Source organism: Drosophila guanche, unplaced genomic scaffold (assembly GCF_900245975.1).
Source record: "Drosophila guanche unplaced genomic scaffold, DGUA_6, whole genome shotgun sequence".
Taxonomy (NCBI): Eukaryota; Metazoa; Arthropoda; class Insecta; order Diptera; family Drosophilidae; genus Drosophila; species Drosophila guanche.
In genome coordinates this window covers 6,965,341-6,987,590 of record NW_022995747.1, presented here as the reverse complement: position 1 = coordinate 6,987,590, position 22,250 = coordinate 6,965,341, and the positions used below count along the sequence as shown (strand labels likewise).

General features: G+C 46.3%; 3 protein-coding genes across 5 annotated transcripts in view; 1 reads left to right on the top strand and 2 right to left on the bottom strand.

Annotated features, from left to right (window-relative positions):
- Window positions 1–11,012, bottom strand: part of LOC117582717 (proteoglycan Cow) — a 38,964-nt gene extending 27,952 nt beyond the window's left edge. For both annotated transcript variants that reach the window (XM_034270639.1, XM_034270640.1), the window contains exon 1: window positions 10,526–11,012. In XM_034270639.1, coding sequence (XP_034126530.1) covers window positions 10,526–10,660 — 135 coding nt within the window. In that variant the 5' untranslated portion in view covers window positions 10,661–11,012. The remainder of the gene's footprint in view (window positions 1–10,525) is intronic.
- Window positions 11,013–13,023: 2,011 nt separating this feature from the next.
- LOC117583415 (cell wall protein DAN4) lies at window positions 13,024–16,701 on the bottom strand. Its single transcript, XM_034271706.1, has 8 exons — window positions 16,176–16,701; window positions 15,964–16,058; window positions 15,696–15,878; window positions 15,444–15,632; window positions 13,932–15,385; window positions 13,541–13,867; window positions 13,364–13,468; window positions 13,024–13,297 (listed from the first exon to the last, which is right to left on the bottom strand). The coding sequence occupies exons 1-8, from the start codon at window positions 16,213–16,215 to the stop codon at window positions 13,237–13,239; spliced, it is 2,454 nt and encodes an 817-aa protein (XP_034127597.1). The 5' UTR covers window positions 16,216–16,701; the 3' UTR covers window positions 13,024–13,236.
- A 91-nt stretch (window positions 16,702–16,792) lies between these two features.
- LOC117583414 (arf-GAP with coiled-coil, ANK repeat and PH domain-containing protein 2) lies at window positions 16,793–21,886 on the top strand. Of its 2 annotated transcripts, none has more exons than XM_034271704.1 (10): window positions 16,793–17,226; window positions 18,149–18,265; window positions 18,346–18,439; window positions 18,514–18,678; window positions 18,738–18,881; window positions 19,315–19,610; window positions 19,796–19,933; window positions 19,998–20,153; window positions 20,212–21,372; window positions 21,429–21,886. In XM_034271704.1, the coding sequence occupies exons 1-10, from the start codon at window positions 17,174–17,176 to the stop codon at window positions 21,613–21,615; spliced, it is 2,511 nt and encodes an 836-aa protein (XP_034127595.1). In that variant the 5' UTR covers window positions 16,793–17,173; the 3' UTR covers window positions 21,616–21,886. The 2 variants fall into 2 exon arrangements, with proteins under 2 accessions (XP_034127595.1, XP_034127596.1); XM_034271705.1 differs by having other exon boundaries at window positions 16,794–17,226; window positions 19,817–19,933.
- The last annotated feature ends 364 nt before the right edge of the window (window positions 21,887–22,250 follow it).

Sequence of the window (22,250 nt, the reverse complement as noted above, 5' to 3'; positions counted from 1 at the left end):
TCGGCTGGGCAGCACTTTGGAATGTCTGACATGTGAGTGGTGCCAAGGGCAATAAATTATGCTGGGCCGCAGAATGAATAATGGCCATGTGCACTCTAACCCTCCTGGGGAAGCCACATCCCATCACATCCCATCCCATCCTATACCGTTCCCCGTGTTGGTTGCAACTGTGACCCGTGCGTGCCGATTAGACATGTTAATGCATGTGTCAGGGAAATGAAATATGTATTGATGGTAGCCAGGAGAGAGATCTCTCTACGAGTGTGTGTGTGTGTGTGTTTGTGTGTGTGGCCAGGAATTATGACAATTTATCAGGCGAATGTCGTTTGGCTTCAATTACGTGGGCTTGAGGTGGGAGTGGGACTGGGGACAGTGGGACTGCTGGGTGCATTTCAAATGCTTTCCACGCAATTAACACTGACCATTAGTGGCGGAGCATCTCATCGCCTGTTTGGCATAATGAGTGTAGAGTCCAGCCCTTTAACGCTCTCGTTACTGCTGCCAACTTAATGCATATCATTTTTACTTTTAATGAGCTGTTGGCGGCAGTTGGCAGCGCTCTCTGCCCGCTCCGTCTCGCCCCATCCCTCCATCTCTTTCCTTTCACGCCCTGTGTCTGGTCTTGGCAAAAGTGCACTTAATGCAGCAAGTTTTTGCAGCCCACCTGCCACGAACCCACTTGAACGCAAGTTCTGGTCGTTTTTTCCTGCCTGCTCGGAGCTCTCTGCTTTGCATTTTAAATTTCCCAACGACTGTGGGTACGTACTACGGGATGTGCGTGAGGGATGTGGAAAAGTTTGGCAACTTTTACATTTCAATTTTAATTTCTTTGCCCTAGACTCGATGCAAACTTTAAGCCTCCGCTGCACATGCCCCAAGAACCTGAGCAAATTTTTAATGGCCCACTCACACTAATTAGGGCCTGACGAAAAGTTTGTGCGTCTTTAAGAGTTTCCACCACGTACCAGCCAGCAGCTTCAGCTTCCATCATTCTATATTTCCTCCTGTAGATGGCATTTGCATTTAGCTGGCAGTAGGAGGATCCTTTATTGCCAATTACCAGGAACCCGTCCGAAGTTTATGACAAATAAAACCCAGCAATCACAAAGAAAAAACTCGATTGTAATTAAATTCAATTTACTTGTGACTGCTGTGGCTCACAGTCTTGCAGCAACATTATGGCCATGCAATTAAAATCCAAGATTAAACGAGCTTAGGCTTGTGTCTATATGTATGTATCCCTTCGGTATATGTACGAGTACATGTATCTGCTTTTGGGACAACAAAGTGGTTTTATGGTAGCTTCATACGCCTTGTTGCCTTGATGTCCGCACAGCTGCACAGTGGGCCAGACTGGCAGATGACCGGTGAACGGGAACGAGAACGTCACTTGGGTATATTCAATTTTAGATGGAAATGGTTTTGCTAGGATATATTCAAGCTTGGTTAGCGTCCCATAGATCAAAGTCGAGCCCCCATTTGATTTGCTGCACACAGACACCCACAGCACACCCGTTCTGGCCGGGTTGGGGCTTCCTGTCTAAGGGGATAATAAACGTAAGTTGCAGACACGATAGCAGCTGACTGAAAAGTGTCATTAAGGCGTAAGCACGCCTTCCTACACGCACTCTCACACACACACACACACACACAGCCCGACGCACCGACACACGCTTAATAAAGTCAATTGAAGTCTCTCGGGCGCTTATGTGTGCGGCAAATAATTTATTTTGTCATTAAGTTTAACGCCGAGAGAGCCAACCAGCCACCCACCAACGTCTAAGCCATGGCAACAAAAAACGACTGGCAAAAAAGAGAGTGTGGAGAAACTAATTAACTTGTTTAGCGCGCCAAAGCTGCACAGTTTCCACGCTTCCAGCTCAAGCTTAAGCGTTGCTCCCGCCAAACTAATGAGCTTCTGTCGGGGGAGAGAGAGATGCGGTGCTCGTGTGTGTGGTGGCTGCTGGGGCGACATTAAGAGCACCCAGAGAGCAACCCAGACCCCGAACCAGACCCAGAATTCTTCTAGAAACTTTCGCCTGATTAAGCCCTTGTGGTTAGGGGTAGCTTAGGGGTCCGGGATCTGGTTTTGGTGCTGATTTCGCATCTGTTTGCTTCTGCTGTGCTAAACTTTACTGCATATGTTCCGGAGCAAAATGAGAACTCGCCGGAAATGGCATAGCCGCCAAGCCAACAAAGAAAGGAATGGCTACTAGAAATAGGAATACACTGTCAAAGGCTGTGAAAACTTTCGTTTCTCTCTCTGCATCAACGCGTCGCGACTTGGCGTCGTCTGCCTGTCGCTGCCCTGCGATTGCAATTTCATTTCCGTTCTTTGGCTTTTTATTTCCTTTTAGCATTTTATGTATATTTTTGCAGTCGCCATTTCGTTTATTTTTGTGCAATAAGTATTTTCCTCTACTTCTTCTTGTGTATGTTGGATTCTGTTTTTGCTTTGTTTCGGCTCTGGCTCTGGCTCTGACTCTTGCACAGATACGGCGAAATTCTTGCATAAACTTCGGGATCCAGCCAGATAGCAGCAGCCAGTAGTAGCAGCAGACATCTAATTGAAACTGAGTTGGAAGCGCATTGCGGGCGGTGGCGAGCAACAGCAGTGAGTGTAATGGAGGGAACAAAGTGCAACAGGAAGTGGAAGCAGCAATTGAATTTGCCACTAAAATGCAGACTCCTGTTAAAATACAAATTTAATTTTCTCTTCCTGGAGTATGTGTAAGTGGAGGGAAGAGAAGTTCCATGTGCGCATAGAAATTTATTTGAAAATTCCTTTGGCGTTGTGCCTTCAGCCAACTGAAAAGCCAATCAACTGTGATTCTGTGGACTTGTCAAACTTTAGACTTGTTTTCCACTTGAGTGTCAGTGGCTGTGTTGCTCGGCACTTCTGAGGCCAGCTTCGCTATCACAAGTTAAACGGCTAATTGCTGCTCGAAAGAAAAACTTTGGCACTTTTCTCCCATTCTGGCAGGCATCATTTTTTATATCCCCCCAGCCCCACCATCTGTTAACATTGTTTGCCGAAGCCCAAGGGCCATCTATGTATTCCATCATAGCTTTCTGCCATTGGCCAGAGCTGCGTGCGAGCATACGCAATATTATTTTTACAACTGTCAGCGCAAAACTTTGCAGAACAGAACCCATGGAGACGAGACAGAGACCCAACTCCAAGGCAACTTTCGTTTCGACTCTGTATAAACTTTCGCTGACAATTTGTCACAGGACTTTTGGTTCTCTTTTTTTTTTTGTTCGAGAATATTTCACAAGGTTTCATCGCTGACTCGGCAGCCAAAGAGAGACAATTTTCTGAATTTGATAACTGCCGGAAAAACTTTAGCTCAGCTTTTAGTTTTTTAAGAACATAATATCCATCTTGGTCTCAATTTAATCCCACTCCCCGTCCCCCATATGCCCATTTAATTGCATAATTTGTATGCAGGATTTTGCGGCTGGCTGCAATTCTTTTGGCCCGCACACGCCCCCATTATAGTGGGAAAACTTTTACATGTTCTCGTTCTTAGGCGACGCTGCGTTTTTCGGCTTTTGTTACATTTCGAAGAGCCATTGTGTTTTGCCTTTATGCCGTGTATTATTATCTGTTTCTCTCTCTTTCTCCCTGACTGACACTGTCTCTCTCTCTCTCTCTGGCCTAAGCTATGGCTTTCAGTTTTTGGGGAAAACGTGTGACTTCCTCCTGCTTGCTGCCTGCCTGCCTGCCTGCCTTTCATTTCCAAGTTACGAACTGTTATTATCTGTCTCCCTGCTCGTTCGTACATTTACGGCGCCATATATCCACCTCTCCGTCTCTTACTATGTGAATCTATCTATCTACCTCTCTCTCTCTCTCTCTCTAGACTCCTAAAATTCGTTACAGTATGCATGTGCCATGCCTGTACTTGTGTGTGTATGTGAGTTATCGCATACACGCTATAAACTCCCAGTCAAAGTAGCGAACGTTATAATTTATTTATGGGAATGCGCACACACACACACACACACACACATGCACATATATCCCAAAAGAGAAAGAGAGAGAGCGAGATCTTTCTTCTCTGCAGTGTCTCTGGTAAAAGTTTTATGTAACCCACTGTGCGACACCGCACCCGCAACCCCAAAAGTCATTTCGTTTAACGTCTCTGCCGAATCCCTTTATCTTGCTTTTAATTTTTTCTCCCTGCCACCTTTGCCGCACCGAAATAATAAATCAACTTTCTTCTTTTGCAACATTCTCGTAATACTCGGTATGTTGCCATCGCGTCTTGTCATATTTTGGCACCGAAAACATTATCGAAGTGCTGGAACTGGCGGAGACTGTCCTGTGAATCGCTTTGCCAATGTCAAATGCCAATCACGACATAAAGGGAAATTTAATATGGCATATTTGTAATGTCAAGAATGTACGTCAACAAACTGAGTATCGAAATGAGTTTTTCGTGGAAACTCGTGCAGGCCAAAAGCAAATGGCCGCCGGCAACGGCAAGGTCGCCGCCCTTCATTACGTATACGCAGCGTGGACCCGAGGAATACGCACACAACGAGTATACGGGTATTTTCCAACTTAATTTGCAAGGAAACTTTTTTGTTTTTCTTGTTTTCGTGGAAGCCGCAGACAGTGGAGCTGTGGCAAGAAAGACGAGCAATTAATATGCATAATTTGCAACTGTTTTCGTCGTCTCGAAATCAGTGCGAGAATGCTGTCAGCAAATGGTCCTTGAGTCGGGGAGCATAAATAATGACAGCTTAACAGGCTGGCACTCGACATCCCTGTCCTAGTCGCAGTGCCAGTCCACATGCAGAGCCCTGTGACATCCCATTTGACATGTACTTAGCTGCCATAAAGCCTAATGCTGGTGCCTCATCTACATATGTCTGGGTATTCTGTTGAGTAATTGATAGAACGACGGACCCGCCTCTTCGATTTGCGTGAGTGTCGCATCAACCGGAGCAAAACTCTTAAGGCAATATGAGGCCAAAGGCTGTCTTCACTGTCTTCCAACTGGACCAACTGCTCAGGCAATTAATTAAAATAGCAAACAGCTGGACTCACTGTCGCTCCGTGTCCTGTCTTGTTCTGAATTTCTAAATCACTTTCACCAAATCACACAGCAATATGAGTTTTGATTGCAGTTCATTGCGATCTCTAGATAGTCCCTGAAGATTCGACTGAAGTAGAATTGATTGGCCTATTTACCCAGTTTTCAACCTGCATCAATTTTGCGGAAATGAAACTGGAAACAAGGCTCTGTGTACCTTTAAGTTATGGGCTGGCTATGAAAATGTAATATTTGCCAGGCAGTAAATACAGATGTTGCTGGAGCAAACAAGAGCACAGTCGAGCCAAGAGAAGCCCGTACACGGAGCTGGAGCTGGAGCTGGAGCTCTTCTTACATAATCAGTTAAGTGGCACACATATGAGCAGCCCCATAGATAGCAGGATATCAGGATAGCAAGAGTTCTCCTTATGCTCGAGGGGGGGCAGTAGGAGCACAACAATATGAAAGTGAAAAATGAGTTTGCTCAAGTTTTCTCCTTTACATTGAAGTGGCAGCAAAAAAATTTTTTAGTTTGACATCAAAGTTGTGTTGCTGCAAAACCAATTTGTCTTATTGGGAATGGGGCGGTGTGGAGACCCTGTCTATAAGATTTATGATGCATGAGCCATGCTCAACAACAGCAGCAGAACCGACCATGTAAAACAGCGAACAGCTTAAGGGATGTCGCTGTGAGTAGGCTCTTAAGTGGAACACATTGGTTCAGTTCGGCCCAAATCCGAGTTAAGCTGTTAATTATTCTGGAGGATCAAAGGAAAATCGAGGCTACTACCTGAGGCAGAACCGCATCCAGTTGCTGGCTGGCTGGCTGCTCTGGGCCTGTCCGTGCTCTTCATTTCATAAACGATTTTCAGCCTTTTTTTGTTGGTCTGCAAAGCCATTTGCCAGGCATTTCCCTGCACATGCCAGAGCCCACATCTCATGCAGAGCCATGGACTGTTACATCCCGGGCACATGCAGGCAATTTGCTAATGTGTACGTGCACGTCTCGACTTTTCCCACAAAGAAATTAACCGAGTCAGGAGGCAGAAGGCAGGAGGTGCCAGGAGCCGGGAAAAGGCCAACAGCGAGTGCGATTGGCAAGGACACGGAACACAATGCGATAGCGTAGACCATAAAGCAGACGAAAACGGAATGCAGAACAAGGTAGATAAGTGGGAACGTGGCCAGGATGGACGGATGGATGGATGGAATTGAGGGAACTGCTCCTGAACCGGTGAATAAAAGAGTGAGCAAAACTTTGCAACGGATTCATAAGTTTTCATGTTCCACTCCGAGCTTTTTTTTTCCTTCCAAGACAAGAGAAATTGTTATGTTCGGGTCATATTTCCTTCAGGCTCGTGGTGGCTGTGTTCACTCCTGGGAAATTTTGCAGGCTAAAGAAAACTGCAAGTTTCAGAATTTGCAGCCTGTGAGGTTACCTCCCCCTCCGCACGGCACCAAAAATTGGCATTCACATTGGCATGCAATATTCAAATATTCTTAGCCCCGAGAACCATGGGAATGGGGTCGGAAAATTGCAATTGCAATTCTAATGAAAGCGAACCGAGAGAAGTCTGCAGAAAGCCAAAGCTGTCTTCACCTGAACTTTACTAAGCTGCGGTCCTAATCGGGTTCCCTAAACAGGTGCTAATGCCTAGGCCATACGTATGCGAATGTCGTTAACTTTTACAGCCATTTTTATAACTTCTCGAGCTATGTACGCTACCCGTAGAATACACACACATCTCCCATTCCAGCTAGTTAGCATGCTGGTAAAACTTTTTTGTCTGCGTGTTGGCAATTTATGCAACAGTTTGACAACATAAAAGTTTATTACATAACTTGCACCATATATCCGTAGTTCGTTTTGTATGTCCAAACTTACACATATGTACTTCTGTATGTGCGAGTGACAAAGTCAGACTGGAGTCAAACGGATGTTGGGAGATCGGATACGCGCCTGGTAGTCAGCCAGACATTATCCCTCTCATGCTCATAAAAATGTATCTCATGCTCGAGTGACTGACCACTCGACGAGGGGCGAGGAGGAAGCTACAAGTAAAACTGTAATTTGCACACATTTTGATTTTGATTTAGTTTTTCTGTTCTGTTGGGATGGGTAGAAGTGGAGGATGGAGTGTCTGCTGTGTGCCACTCTAAGTGGCGCTTATACGAAATTATGCATATCAACTTTATGGCTGGCAGCAATTTCACACACAGACAACGGCACTGAAGTGGAGGAGTATTTGCATCTACTCGTACTCACGCACTGCATTTCACTGAAGCCTCAGCTGTCATTGTAGTCTGTGTGGAGCTGTCGTGTACGCGAGGCAGAGGGGGGACTCTATCCCGAGGCAGAGCTGAGTTTTATTCGCATTTTATTCACATTTTATTTTATGCAGCAACGACACAATTTCCATGAGCTCAAATTGCAAAATGCACAATGCAAAGATTTATTTTCTGCTGACAAACAGAGCATCATTTGTGGGGTAATCGATGGATAAGAGCATTTTGCCAAAGCCGGAGAAGAATGGCTCTGGGCAGACTCTGGCTCTGGCACTGACTTCGTGAATGCTGTTTGTCTGGCTGATTATGCATATAAGGATATACCAATTGTATGGAGAGGAGTAGTTGAAAGAGAACCTGAAATACGAGTAGTCATGAATAAGCGAGGGATTATTGCTTAGTTGACAGCCAACCCATGGAAATGGTTGCAAATCAAGGGAAATTCCCTTACGATCTGAGCTAATTTATTATCATTTTTATGACTAATGCTGGGGCTCACAAAACGAATAGAAATTGGACGGGGAAATGGATGGAAATGTATGCGATGCATAACTCATAACTGGATTCTATGGATCCTTTCTTTCTCTCGCTCTCTCTTTACGTCTCTCTCTGTGTGTGTTTCTGTGAGCTGTGCCTTCCTTTTGTGCTTGATTAACGTCAACTGTTTATGGTTATTTATTTTTGGGGCTGCTTACTTTGGGGAGCTCTTCCATGTTGCGCGGATTATTTCCGCCATGCGAAGGCGAATGCTGATGGGCAGCAAACCAAAGAAATTACCTTGCAAAACGAAAGAATGGATTTCTATTATGTATAAGCCGAGGCTGTGTTCCAATAAGTATTACTTCCAGATATTGCTTAGATAAAGCTGCGGCTTTAAGCCACCAAATATTAGGGAGGAAAAACCAATGAAATCATCTCAAGATTACACTTTTGGCCCCGAAACTTTGCACAGGGAATCGCAAGGCAAAACTTTTCAATTAAACACAATGCGTTTGGGGTACATGGCCATGGTTATGGCCCTGGCCATTGAAAATCACACTCAACTTGAAACAATTTGGATATATAAACTTTTCAAATAATTTATGCCGTTTTCCAAATACTTGCAAAGCGCAAACTTTGCGAATAAACAATAAAATTCATTGGGAAATGGAAATGGGAATGTCTGCGGGGTACGAAACGAAAATGTGCGATTAGCCAAGCAGATGACATAAAAAGTAAACTTAAAGAAAATAAAAAAGAAAAATGAGAGGAAAATAAAAGGACATCAAAGTGAAATTTATGCAGTCAGAAAACTCGAGCTGATGCTGTAAATTGCTTGAAATTGTGGTGATTTTTTTTTGGTATGGCCAACACGCACCCAACATCAACACGAAAACAAACACATGCTCTCGTAATCGCATCTGTGTATGAGGACAGGACGAAAGGACACATGTGGATTTGGTTTTCGGCAACTGTTTAAAATTCTGCGTATGTGGTTGTGCCATGGCCAAAATTTGAAATGCCTTTTCTTTTTTTTAATTTTGCTTTCTTTGCTTGCTGTGGAAACTTTGTGCGAATCGCAATAACTTTGCTTGAAGGCCGCTCGTTCTTCAGGGTTTTGTGGTAGAATGGGTGGACGGGTGGGTGTGTGGGAGCATTTAACGGCTGCCAACACAACCCACACCCACACACACACACACACACTTTTCCATTCATACATACATCAGACTATTAGCACATACACACGCACAGAGAGTGGGTCGGCTGGGATTGGGTCTGGTTGGGACTCAACAATGGCCACGCACAAGCGAAATGCGGAGAGCCAGGGAAAAAGGCAAGGAAGCGAGAGAAATAAAACCAAAATGCCAAACAAAACAAATACAAAAAACCAAGCCACAAAAAAAAATAGCAATACAACGAAAGCGGAAGAAGAAAAACAAGTTAAAACGCTGTAGATGGCTTTACGACTGAAAGATACCCGCTACTCAAAGGATTACGATGGCAGTACAGGTAAATATATAAACAAGATCTAGAAATTTGATACGATTGTAATAATAGTGAACGAGTGAACGCTTTTCATCGATTTGCTACAGGATGGCTGGCTAATACCACTATTTACAATTAAAACAAATTATGATCCATAAACTTTCTTCATTTAATCCCAGCTTTTTTCATACATTCGCACGAATATAATTGACCCTTGCTCAGGGAGAGTAAAGGGGATTTAAAAAAGAACTAGTCCAAATAGAAAAACGGAGCCAGCGAGGAAAAAAACAAGCGCAAAGCGCCAGGCAAATAATATGTAGAAAATGGTAGGAAAATGGAAGGAAAAACAGCGCGACGAAGACGACAACTTCGACGACGTTGCGTCTGTGACTAACAGTCATTGATGAGGGAGGAAGATGGGTTTCTGTGTGGGCTGTTCGGAGAAATAGTAGGGAATAGGATGGGGTGCGTGCTGGCAGACAAACTGAAAGCAGCTTACGGCTTACTTCATAGTTTACGAGCAGCCAAACGACAACAAGACTGCCAAATGCTATTGATTTTCCTTGTTGTTCTCTGGGTCTTCTACATGCCCGGCCACCTTGCATCCCATTCCATTAGATCCGGGATCTCGGATCGACTTGGATATCCGATGCTTCACTGAGTCTACGTAGGCAGGTGCGTGCTAAATACCAGAACGGAGCCATGGATAACAGTCAACAGCTCCTCGAAGGCGGCCTAGCAACGACTACAAACTACTACAAATCGGATTTGCGTGAGTAATTGGCAAGTTGGTTTTTTTTTCGGGGCTAGAAAAACGTATTGGAAACAACAAGGAAGTTGGTGTGAAACCTCAGCAACGACGAAGCCCAGAAGACCTGGAAAGCGAAAAAAACAAAAAGTTGGGCAGCAAATAAAAGCGCAATTGCGTTATATCGTACGAGTATGACAGACACACACCACACACACAAACACTGTCTCTCTCTCTGGCTCACACTCTGTGGCCCTTGGAGGGTTGGCAAGTGTCAGCAGTCAGCTTAAAATGTATTAAGTAAGAGACAGACAGGAAGACGGCAAACCTGGGACCGAGACGGGGTCTGGTACTGGGAGTGGGATCGGGATAGGGACTGAGTCGGAGCGGAGACAGACACAGAGGAACAGGGACAGATAGGGAGACGACAACGACAGTCAATGAGACTGGTGGTCGCACTGTGAAGCCATTTGGGACTTACCTCATCGATAAACTCAAAATCACCGCCCGTTTCGCCGACATACTTCTTCTTTTTGGCCTCAGAGCTGCCAATCAGGCTGGATGACATCAACACCAGTGCCAGACAAGCGCTGGCAATCAGCGGCGAATGCTTCATGGCTGATAAACGGCGTACAGGAACAGGAGATGCTCGAGGAAGTGCTTTAAATGATTCGCCTTGTAGACGGGTTCCGCTCTTGCTAAATCACGAGCGCGCCTGAATCGCAGGCAATGTTAAATGCTAGAATTATGTGTCCAGTGGAAAACTACGGCCGTGGACACACGCACAACAGACGACACACACACACACTCACAGAATCGCACACAGAAAACTAGCGATGAATGACAATGAGTTTTGGTTGAGTTTTGCAATCGGAGGCGCCTCTGACGATGCTGTGGAATGCACGGAACACTCTAGAAAGTACAACTGAAGGCAACGCGGCCGAAACGTAAACTGAGCGGCTCGCTGCTGGTCTTCTGACTGGCTGCCACAACCAACAAACAGCGTTGGAATTTTGCGACAGACGCGTCTCAGCCTAAGAGAGTGGCAGGATATTCTAAGAGAGCGATTGGAACCGTTTAAATGGCCATAGAGTTGTCACTGTTTAGGCGACTTACAGTCAAAGTTATATTTTATTTATATACATTTTAACACGGAAAACAAGATTTTTTGTTCCGTCGAATCCGAAGCAGATATAGCAAAAATTCAGGTGCAAATCTTGACTGTTTATTAAATAATTTTAAAGCGAATATTTGGTTATTCTCACAGTGTATTCCACTGCGTATGCGCAATGCGTCCACGACTCTCTCTCTCTCTCTCTGTCTCTTTTAGGATTCCACTACTCTCCAGCGCTCTCTCCACTCCGCCCATTCCCGTTGGAGCAACAACTGCTAAAGCACTTCCAGACCGCCACCACCAACAAAACAGACAGCAATGGGTCCAAATACCAGCGAACAGCACTCATCCAAAATCGATTTTCCGGACTCTGAACGCTCTTTCCTCACCCAAGGAGAAGCTCAACAGCAGTCCAGCGCTCTCTTAGACGATAATTGCTGGGGCCAAGGCAGGCGACGGGTCGTGAACCTGCCACTGGCGCCTAATGCGACCCTACATCCCAAATTGACTTGAGTTTTTGTTGCTTGGCTGCTGCGATGTTGGCTGCTGGCTGCTGGCTGTTGGATGCTGTCTGCCAATGTCCCTGGCACTGGCTTTTGATTTTTATGTATTGGCGCTTGGCACACTTGGACAGCGTTGACTGCTGTTGGCCGGGAAACCCCAAAACCATTTAACGCGTCAGCATCAGCGTCAGCGCGCCTCGCAGGCTGGCCAAAGCTAGCCCCCTAGTCCCAGCCACGTTGTTCCGGACCCGGTCTTGGTCCCGTTTTTGTTCATGCTCTTGTTCTCGTTCGCCTTCTCGGACCCGTAGGCTCTGTCAGTTTCAAATTAATAGCCACGCACACACCCCAGGCACACACACACAATGGCTCCGCTTCGTCCTGGAGTGTGGCGTGTGTGTGTGTGTGAGTTTGCCTACTTTAGTCGTACACGCTCCTCTGATGCTGCGGCTGCTGCTCCTCTATTATAATGGCATCATTGACTTGTATGCTTTGATGGCTGCTTTGGCCCGGACAGAGCTTTGCTGGCCGTCCTCTCGGCCCCTCTCGCGTGTGTGTGTGTGTGTGTTCCACAATCCGCCTACACTCGACACTCCACTCCCGTACTTGTATGCCCGGCTGGCGCGCGTTAGCTGCCTTTTTTGAATATTCGGCTTACACTTGTGACTACTACTGCTGCTGTTGCTCCTCCTGCTTCTTCTGGGCTTCAGATCCGCCTCTTTGCACTCTGGGGCTCGTAACTTGACAAACTTTTGCTGCTTTTTAGGGGACGGTGGGGGCTTTAAACTCAGAACTCACTCTGCTGCTGGGCGGTTGGGCTGGTCACAGTTGCAGTTGCCTTTTCGTGTAAAATTTGACATTTTATTGGATTTCCAAATGATTTTCAATCAACAAGTCCATGTTATGCAATATGTATTATGTATATAGTTATTGTTATTTTTTCGCAAGCATTGCAAGAGGAAATCAAATGGATTTTTACACATTTGTTCAATGGCTTGTTAAAAAGGGGATTCCTAGGTCCCAGGGGGGAGGGAACTTTTGCCTACTGCCACTTACGGCTTATTGGATAAACTTTAAACAATACATTTACATGACACACCAATTGTACGAGTAACGTGATTCCAAAGACACACGCACGCACACATGTAGATTATCATCAACAGAATGAACAGAACTATTCGCATGGTAATGTGGTACATGGATTAATAATTATTTTTTGGTTAGTTACAAGTCTTAAACGCTTTCTAAACAAAATGGAAATGCCTGGATCATAATTGTTAGTTTCGGCTGGGAAGAAACGAACGTAATTATAGAGATTTTTATGATTACTGCGACGTGCAGCAGCTGCTTTGTTTTTTTTTTGCGTTTTGTTCACTGGGCCGCCTAATGTTGCTAATTCGTAATTTGTTCTAAATGCTAAATCAAAATATATTTATGTATACGTATGTTTTTTCTTGTTGTTGTATAAAAAGTGAATACTTTTGGCTTAGCTGCTGGCGACGCTTAATATTTTTTGGCCGAATTGATATTTATGGCTATTCAAAAAAGTTCTTTTACTTTTGGAGATTCATTCTGCGTTTACAAATGCACTTTTAGAGATTCCATGCGGCTCACAATGCGGCGACGCAGCTCGGCGTATCTTCAAAATGGGAAAATCATATTATTAAAATTATATTTCATAATATTATATAAGTGAGAAACACACCTTTCCTTTATTTTGGCCACCTCGCGATCCACTTCCTGTTCATAACGCTCCAGAATGGCACGGCATTCGGGCAGCGATAGATTCAAAAATTGAGCAACTTCATTACTAAATCGGATAAAGAGAGTTGAGTGACTTAGAATATACATACATCGTGATATGGTGTCTCTGAAGTCATACCTGATTTCATCAGTTTTGCGCGTATCCACCAAAAACAGGCGAGCAACATCCTCATGCGGTCCCAGGGTGACACGCGTCACCAAGGGATATTCATCATCTTTAAGTCGTTTCTGCTCCCCATTGTCGCGCATAATAAAGAGCGAAAAGTTCTCTGGGGCCATATCTACCTTATACTTTTCGAGTACCAAATTGATGACCTCTGGTGTGGTCACCATTGATGAGACCCACACAGACATCTGAGAGCCATATGGGGGAGTAAAAAACGAAGTCTCCCGATTGTAATAATGGCCATTTATGGAGCACCGACGTTTCAGTTTGGTACGAGATCTGTCACATGGAAAACGCCTAATATAATTATACTTTTCACAAGGTGGACGCTTCATTGACTTACCGTCGGTTGCCGCTGCGTCGTTTGATGGCTGCGGCTCCGGTGCGGGGCGGTCTCCTCAGCACTACTCCATCCTCGGTTACATGTAGGCCAGAAGTTCCAAGTGAATCCCCGCCAGCACCAGCTGCCCCGTCGCTTGCTGTATAGAGCTCCTCCGTTTGAGTTAGTTCATCTCCTGCAGCAGCTCCGCTGGTTATGGACGGTGCATCGGCACGGCTTGACTCTCCCTCGCTGCCGCACCCACCGCCAGCATTCTCTTTGGGATAACAGTCCATTTGGATTTGAATGAAACGAGAAGGCACATCACTGCGTCTTATGGTGGCCAGGCGCTGGGGACGCAGCGTATTATCATCGTCGTCATCGCTGTCCGAGTACACAAAGCAACTGGGTCCAGATTTGGATCGATTTATGCCCTTTTCGAAGAGCTGTCGCCCCTGCTGATATGGTTTCCTCTGCTCCTTGCTGGGCACCGTTGATGCGGACGCCGATCCGCTCTTTTGTAGGGCGTACTGGCGCTGGGCGGACCGTGAGGGGTCTACGCTGCTGCGCAGGTTCATGGTGTCTTTGATAAACGATGGATCAATGTGGGAGCGCAGCGCGTGCTCGCAGTTAAAGCTCTTGCTCATCACCGAGTTCTCGCCGTAAAGCTTAAGGGAATCGTGTATGCGCGAGGGATCTATCGGCTGATTGCGCTTAAGTGTCCCATCATTTGGCTCCTTGAAGGAGTTCGTTCCGTTGACATAATCCTGATGTACACTACGCTTAAAGTCCTCATAGTCCATCGGTTTCAGGGTAGCATCGTCAGCGGTCTCGTAATTGTCTAGCGTGGTGGCCGTGGTGCTGACTGTGGTTGTATTTTGGGTGTTTGTATTGGTCGTTAACGAGTCCGTGGCGGTCATAAAGTTATCTGTGGTGCTGCTGCTGTTGTTGGTGGTCGATGATGGTGTAGAGCTTGAGTCCGTGGTGGTCGTAGTGTTGTCAGTGGATGTTTTGCTAGGGGAGCTGTCGCTGGAGGATTGCGACGAAGGCAGCTTCACCGGCATCGTTTCATAGATCTTATCCTTGTGGTTGTGACGTCTTTCCACCTGCAGCAGATCGTCAATGTCATCCCAGTCGAGCTTCTCCAGATTGTCGAGCTTTGACGGCAGCGTGCTGGACACACAACTGGTGCTGGCCGTCGCACCCTCCACCAGAGTGCCTGAAGAGTCCGTCGTGGTTGTATCCTCGTCGTCGTTTGTGACCTTTCCATTTGTCCCTTCCTTGCTGTTTCCTGTTGTATTGGCTGAAGCATCTTCGGGTGTCGTGGGCAGCTCGGATATTTCGTTCAAGCTGCACGAATCGTAGGTCATGCTCTCCGACAGCGACACGTCGGTGGAGAGCGCATCTACCTCGGCGGTAGTGGTTGTCGGCGCTGCCAGCGATTCGCTAGCTTCGTTCTCTTTGTCCGAACTGCTCTCCTGTGGGTAAAATGTTTGATTAAAAGATATTCCTGATGCAGAATCTAAATATGCTCACATCCGCTTTGGAGTTGCGACAGGAATTCCTCTTGCGCACCACAAATGTGCGCTGATCATCGTCTTCCTTGAGGTGGATTACCCCTTGCACTCCCCAATATACGCGCAGGGCTCCCTCCAATATCAAGCGGTTATTGACCTCACGGCTACGTATCTCGAGGCTTTTATTGTCGTAGAATTGATTGTAGAGCTGCGAATGAATCATTAGTGTGTTAGCGTGCAAGGATTGAGTGAATTCGATTGGTTGGCGCACCTTCAGCTTCGACTCGAAATGATCTCGCGGCAGTGTGGGTCCATTCGGTTGAGCGCCAGTCGATTTCTGGGCTCCCTTGATGCCAAAGCTCTTGTGTGACTCAACTCTCGTGCCATGGCCAAAGAGTTGGGGTCCGAACAGGGCTCCATAGCAGGGCACATGGCAATAAGGCACACCTTTGTGCTAAGAAGGGAATCATGAATGGAGGGAGACGGAGATTTGTTAGGATACTACGACCTGCCATCAATCAAACTGATGCAGTATTTACCTCAGCATGCTGGCCGGGATTCAGCCGCTTGCCGCACTCCTCGCAGCGCAAACATTCCGGGTGCCAATCATAGCCGAGCGACTGTTTACGTTCCGCTGTGATGCGAGGCAACAAAAACGATTATAAATAATTTAAATGTTATTTACAAAAGGCAAGTGTCTGTGTGTGTTGCTGTGTGCGTGTGCGTTTGCGGGGGCGTATTTGAATATTACCGAAGAAAACGGGTTTGCCGCACTTGTGGCACTTCCACATTCCGGCGCTGCTGCTGTCTCAGCTGTGCCCGGGACGCCACCAATTGGTCAAGGCAGGTCAACGCTTCCTGGGTACTGGGGACTGGGATACTGGATCTGGATGGGCGTGTATGTGACGTCTCAGCTTCGTCGCAGGCGATTTAATTCCGCAGTCGTGGGCTGTGTGACGTAAAGATAATACTACCGCCACGAGATTTATGCAAATGAATAAAGTTGAAGCGAACACGAAACGCAAATAGAACGCAAGACAAAGGGTAAACACATGAAGGGAACAGAAGAGAACGGAGCGAGAGGGTTGCGTTTGTGCGCTCACTGGGCCATTGGAGTGGCTAAGCGTATGATTTGCATGGTTTTATAAATGAAACTGGCACTTTACACATCCAAACGGCAGGCACAATGCATATGTCGGGATGTTCTTTTTGTTTTTTTATTGTTTTTTTTTAAATGGATAATTGCACCAAAAAGCAGTGTGACCGAGGAGTTATCGATACCTCCCGTCCGTCGAAATATACCAAAACATACAGGAAAAAAAAAGTATTCGAAACTTCTGGCAGCACTGGCAGTAACGCATTTGGCCAAAAATAGTGATAATTTCAAGTAGAAAGTGTTTTAGTTTATGTTGGTGCGCGCCTGTGAATTTAGTTAATTTGCCCCATTAATATCACGATTTAATGCATTTGAGTTATTAAGAACGCGAGTGTAGATGTGTATGTGTGGTTTGAATACAATGTGAACGTCCCCCTGGCGAGTGTCAGCCCACAATTAGGTTCTCACGGATCGGAACCGCAAGCGAAGCAAGAGAGAAGCAGCAACAGGCCAAAAATATTGCAGCCTAGAGCCTATCTCTCGGTCTTAATTAGCAAATAGCCAACAGTGCAAGTGCCACAGCAACAGGCCAGCCAGGCAGTGTGTGTGTGTGTGTGTTGGGTGTTGGTTGGTGCCTTCGTGTGTGTTTAATAATGCGCGCCACAATCGAGTTTGAGGAATGTCTAAAGGATTCGCCGAGATTCAGGTGCGTACCAAGGCCATGCCATGGCCATCCATACGTCTCTTCCCGCCCCCACAGTCGTGTATCTTTGGCTGAGCCTGCCTTTTAGCTCAATGTTTCCGCTTTTGGCGATGATATTTGCATTACTGCGATGCGAGAGAGAGAGAGCCTCGGCCCATGTAGCGTGACTGGTTACTATCAGCCACCCTCCACCCCCTCATTCTCCAACATTGTCTGTCTCTGTTCTCCATACGCGGCTCAAACACTGTTTCGGACTTAATCATCATTCGAACAAACTTTGCACTTGCCCGTCCCGTCACTGCTTTGGAATTTATCTCAGCGAATGGAAAACTATTGCACATCCCTCTCCCTCTCTTATGCCATCCATCCCCTCGCTCAACCAATTTCTATTGTTTCCCCGCTAATTGCCGACAGACAGACATACGGATGATAAGATTTCACCAAAAATTGTGTCTGCTTTCGCTCGTAAGCACAAACAAAGTCCGCTGAGCGACAAATCGATGCTTTTAGAGAGCAGCAGAGAAGATGATTAGCCCCAGAAGAGGCGACGCAACAGTTCGTTCGGTCTCCCCTGCAGCTTCACTTTAATTGGAGGCGCAAATACCGCTTTAATAATGCGAGCGGCATGGCATAAATTAAAAGTGTCATCGTAAACACAAAACGACACAAAGAGTGCGCTCCAGTCTGTACCCCTCGGACAACCGATGGCTTCTTGGATTAAGCACGCACAGATAATGTTTTGTTCAAAGGCAACTTTAATCGCCACAACACAACAGCAAGAGCAGCGTCAGTATCGGCACCCATCCACAACGAGATTCCCTTTCCCATTCCCATGCCCACCATCTACAGCATCTGCTGTGCTGTTGTTTACGTTTTCAAGATTGTGCCAACGTTTTCAATTTTGTTTTTTTCTGTGTGTGTCCAGACAATTTGTGTCCAAGGAGGAGAGCGATATTGAGCACTTGGAGCAGCGGCTGGAGAAAATCATCAAGCTGTGCAATGTGGCCGTCGACTCGGGCAAGGAGTATGTCAAGAACCAGAGGTAAATGCGCATATAAAATCCGTCTCATGTATATTCATTGATATCGATTCAACTACTCCTCTCTCCTGCCGCGTCAACAGCGCCTTTGCCATGTCCTTGTGGGATCTGCAGCAGCATTTTCTCGACAACAAAAACGCCCACAATGCGCTGGGAAAGTTGATTCATTGTTTCCAGGTGGGTCCAAGCAGGTTGTCCTTACAAACAAAGGCTCGCCAAATCTAAACATTTATATTTTGGACTGTTGACAGGAAATGAACAAGTTTCATACGATTTTGTTGGATCAGGCCAGTCGCACTGTGCTCAAAAATCTCACTGTATTCGTAAAGGACGACATCAATCAGGTGAAGGACTACAAGGGACACTTTCTCAAGGTGTCCGAGGGCTATGACAATGCATTGATAAAGAACGCACAGGTTCGTTTCAAATCTATTTCACATTATTATATTTTAATATCTCTCTGTTTTGTGTGCAGGCCAGTAAAAATCGCCCGCAGGAAGTTCAAGAGGCAGCTAATATCCTATCCGCCTCAAAGTCCTGCTTCCAGCATACCGCCTTGGATTATGTCAACTACATAACACTCGCGCAGTCTCGCAAAGTCCCATCCATACTGTCCACGGTGAGTAAAGAGCTCCACGAAGATTGCCAGCCTAAGCATTTCTTATCTTTCATGAATGAAAGGGGTCTCTGGCTCTTCTACATAAAAGTAAATAAATCCATAGCGCAAGGGGGGGTTTTGTTATTGGCATGACGTCACTATTGTTGTGTGATATATAGATAAGTACATATGTACTGTACTGTACGGATTGCTGTTTTTTTTTGCCTGTATTGCATATCTATAAGCAATGATCAACAGCCGTTGAGTCAGTGCAGGCGTTGAGTGTGTGCCATGGCACTTACAGTTGTCTATCGGGTGTGCTTGCTGCTGGATCGACGTGGACTCTCCTCACTCTTTATGCAGTACAAATATTGCCGTTTCTTTGTATTTGTCACGTTTTTCATGCTGATCTTCTCTTGTCTTTTGCATGTTTTTCGGGTGTTCGGGTCGACAGCTGCTGGACTACTATCAGGCGTGCGTGACCTACTACCATCAGGGCTTTGACTTGTGCAACGATTTCGACGAGTTCTTCAAGAACATCAGCGAGGATTTGAATGCCCTGCGTGGCGATTACCAGCAGCTGGAGAAGGTCATGCAGAATCGACACATGAGCGTGAATCGCTATTGCGATTCGAACACGAATAGTGCCTCGAACAAAATCGAGGGATATTTGTTTAAGAAAAAGTCAAAGGGCTTCAAGACCTGGTGCAGGCGTTGGTTCTACCTGAGCGACAACCAGTTGGTCTACAGGTGGGTTCATGGCTCTCCATTTATCATTTCAAACATCCCCCCGCAAACCCCAACCCCAACACGAACACACTCTCCCACCATTTGCTTGCTTAGTTAATCGTCTACTTTTATTTGCAAACTTTTGATTTTTGTGATGTTTAATTGTGTTGTGATGTGATGGTGATGTGTTGTGCTGAACGCTGAAGTGATTTGGATTCGCATTGCAGAAAACGCAGCAACGAGGACTCGTTTTCGGTCATGGAGGAGGATCTGCGCATCTGCAGTGTGCGGCCGGTCAACGAGGGCGATCGCCGCTTCTGTTTCGAAGTCATTTCGCCAACCAAGTGAGTACCTGAGTCGCTGCCAGCCACAGATGGCAGGTTCTAATCGTTTGTCACACCCATTTAGATCTCACATTCTCCAGGCTGACTCAGCCGATATGCTGTCCCTGTGGATTTCCGCACTGCAGCACAGTATTGGGGCCGCTATTCAGCATGACGCCACGCACAACTCGCGGCCACAGTCAACGAGCATGCCCAATGCGCTGCCAGCAAAGCGGAGAATGTAAGTGGAAGAAATTAGTAAACAAAAATGTATTCATGCTTTTCCATTACGCCTGCAGCCACTGGGAGGAGTTCTTGAAGATACCCGGCAATGCACTATGTTGTGACTGTCACAGCCAGGATCCGCGCTGGGCCTCCATCAATCTGGGCATAACGCTGTGCATCGAGTGCTCTGGTGTCCATCGCAGCCTCGGCGTCCACTACAGCAAGGTCCGCTCTCTGACTCTGGATGCCTGGGAGACGGAGAATGTCAAGGTCATGATGGAGCTCGGCAACGAGGTGGTTAATCGTATTTATGAGGCGCGAGTGGGCGATGACTGTGAACTCAAGCGTCCCACAGAGCAGTGTGAGATTGGAGTGCGCGAGGCTTGGATAAAGGCAAAGTATGTGGAGCGACGGTTTGTGTGCGCCATGCCCAAGCCACAGGAGCTGCTGGCCAGTGAAACTGCCGAGGTGCTGAGCATAGACAGCGGCGGTGTGGCGGACGAAGGTGGCAGCGGTGGTGGCAGCAACATTCTTGGCAAACATGCCACGCTACCGTTGGGCGGAACTCGAAAGTGGGCTGTCAAGAAGCTGCGCAGGAGGCGGCAGCAGCGTTCTCTGCCAAAAACATTGAGCGACGATCCGAGCATCTATAACACGGCCAAAACTGGCGACGAGCTGGACGAAGATGATGATGATGAATCGATCAACATTCCATCAATGTCATTGAGCATCTCGCGCGACGATTTGTTGGTCATTGGGGATGACCTAGGCCTCGAAAGCTATGAGACGCCGTGTATCTTGGGCAGCGATCAGGAGAGCACCGAAGGAGAGTCCGATCCAGAGCTACCGGAGGAAGTGCCCTTCACACAGCTGGACGCGAATCAGTTGCTCTACAAGGCATCTGTTGTGCACAATCTTCCGGTAATGTGCATGGCCTTTGCTCTGGGCGCCGATAAGACATGGAAGAATCCCCAGGATCGTCAGCGCTCATTTCTACATCAGGCCGTGATCTCCGGCTCTGTGATGGCCTGCGAGTATCTGCTGCTGAATGGAGCAGCCATCGATGCGGTCGATGAGCTTGGCTACAGTGCCCTTCACATATCCACGGCCAAGGGGCACATCGCCCAGGTGTATCTGCTGTTGAAAAACAAGGCCGCCTACGACCTGGCCTCAAGTGACGGCAAAAAGGCACTGGACATAGCCGTGGATCAGAAGAATGCCGACATTGTGACACTGTAAGAACAACTGCACAACTGAACAACATACAATTGCAATTTTCAATATTTTACAGTCTTCGTCTGACGCGACTTAACGATGAGATTGGCCTGAACGACGAATACAATGGGGAGGATGAGACGTACAAGGATGTGATGAAGGACTTCTCGAACTTTGCCGCCAGTCAGCCGCGCATGCTGCGTCAGCGCAACGACTCAAACACACTGGAATCGCAGCGCAGCTCTCTGACCAACTCCGACTAGCAGAGGGCTAGTACGGGTGCTAGTACACCGACGCCGACGCGTCTAAAAAGTTGAAAACTTACTCGTTATTATGGATATTGTATGGATTACTTAGTTAGGGCGAATATTGGATTGTTATTGGCTTTATAGGGCGCATAACGCACTACGCATACCAACTGTTAAACGGTTTCGATGTCTTCTCAATTGTCAGCAACTCAATGGATGTCGTTTTCTGTAGGCAATCTCTCACTCGAATGTCGCTTCCAATTAAAAGTACGATTACACACTTTCACTGCATTTTGCAAACATATATCTAATATAAACATTTGATTTCTGTTCCGAAGCATTTCAAATCCGTTGTTAGCTTAAACTTAAACTTATACGTACGTATTTATAGAGTAAAATGATCATTAAAAATACATGTATTTGCCTATATCGTATTGTACATCATCTTATGTGGTATTTATTACACGATATTTTATATTGTAACTATACTAAATGTATGTACTATGTCTAGCTAGAAATTATGTATTGTATTGTGTGTCGTGTCATGATGTTTCTCGGTGTTACAGAGCTGTTTCAATGCTTGCATGTTATCAAAGCAATCCGATATATATGTTGATGATATTTGGTGCCAACTGTTGTGAGCATCCCCC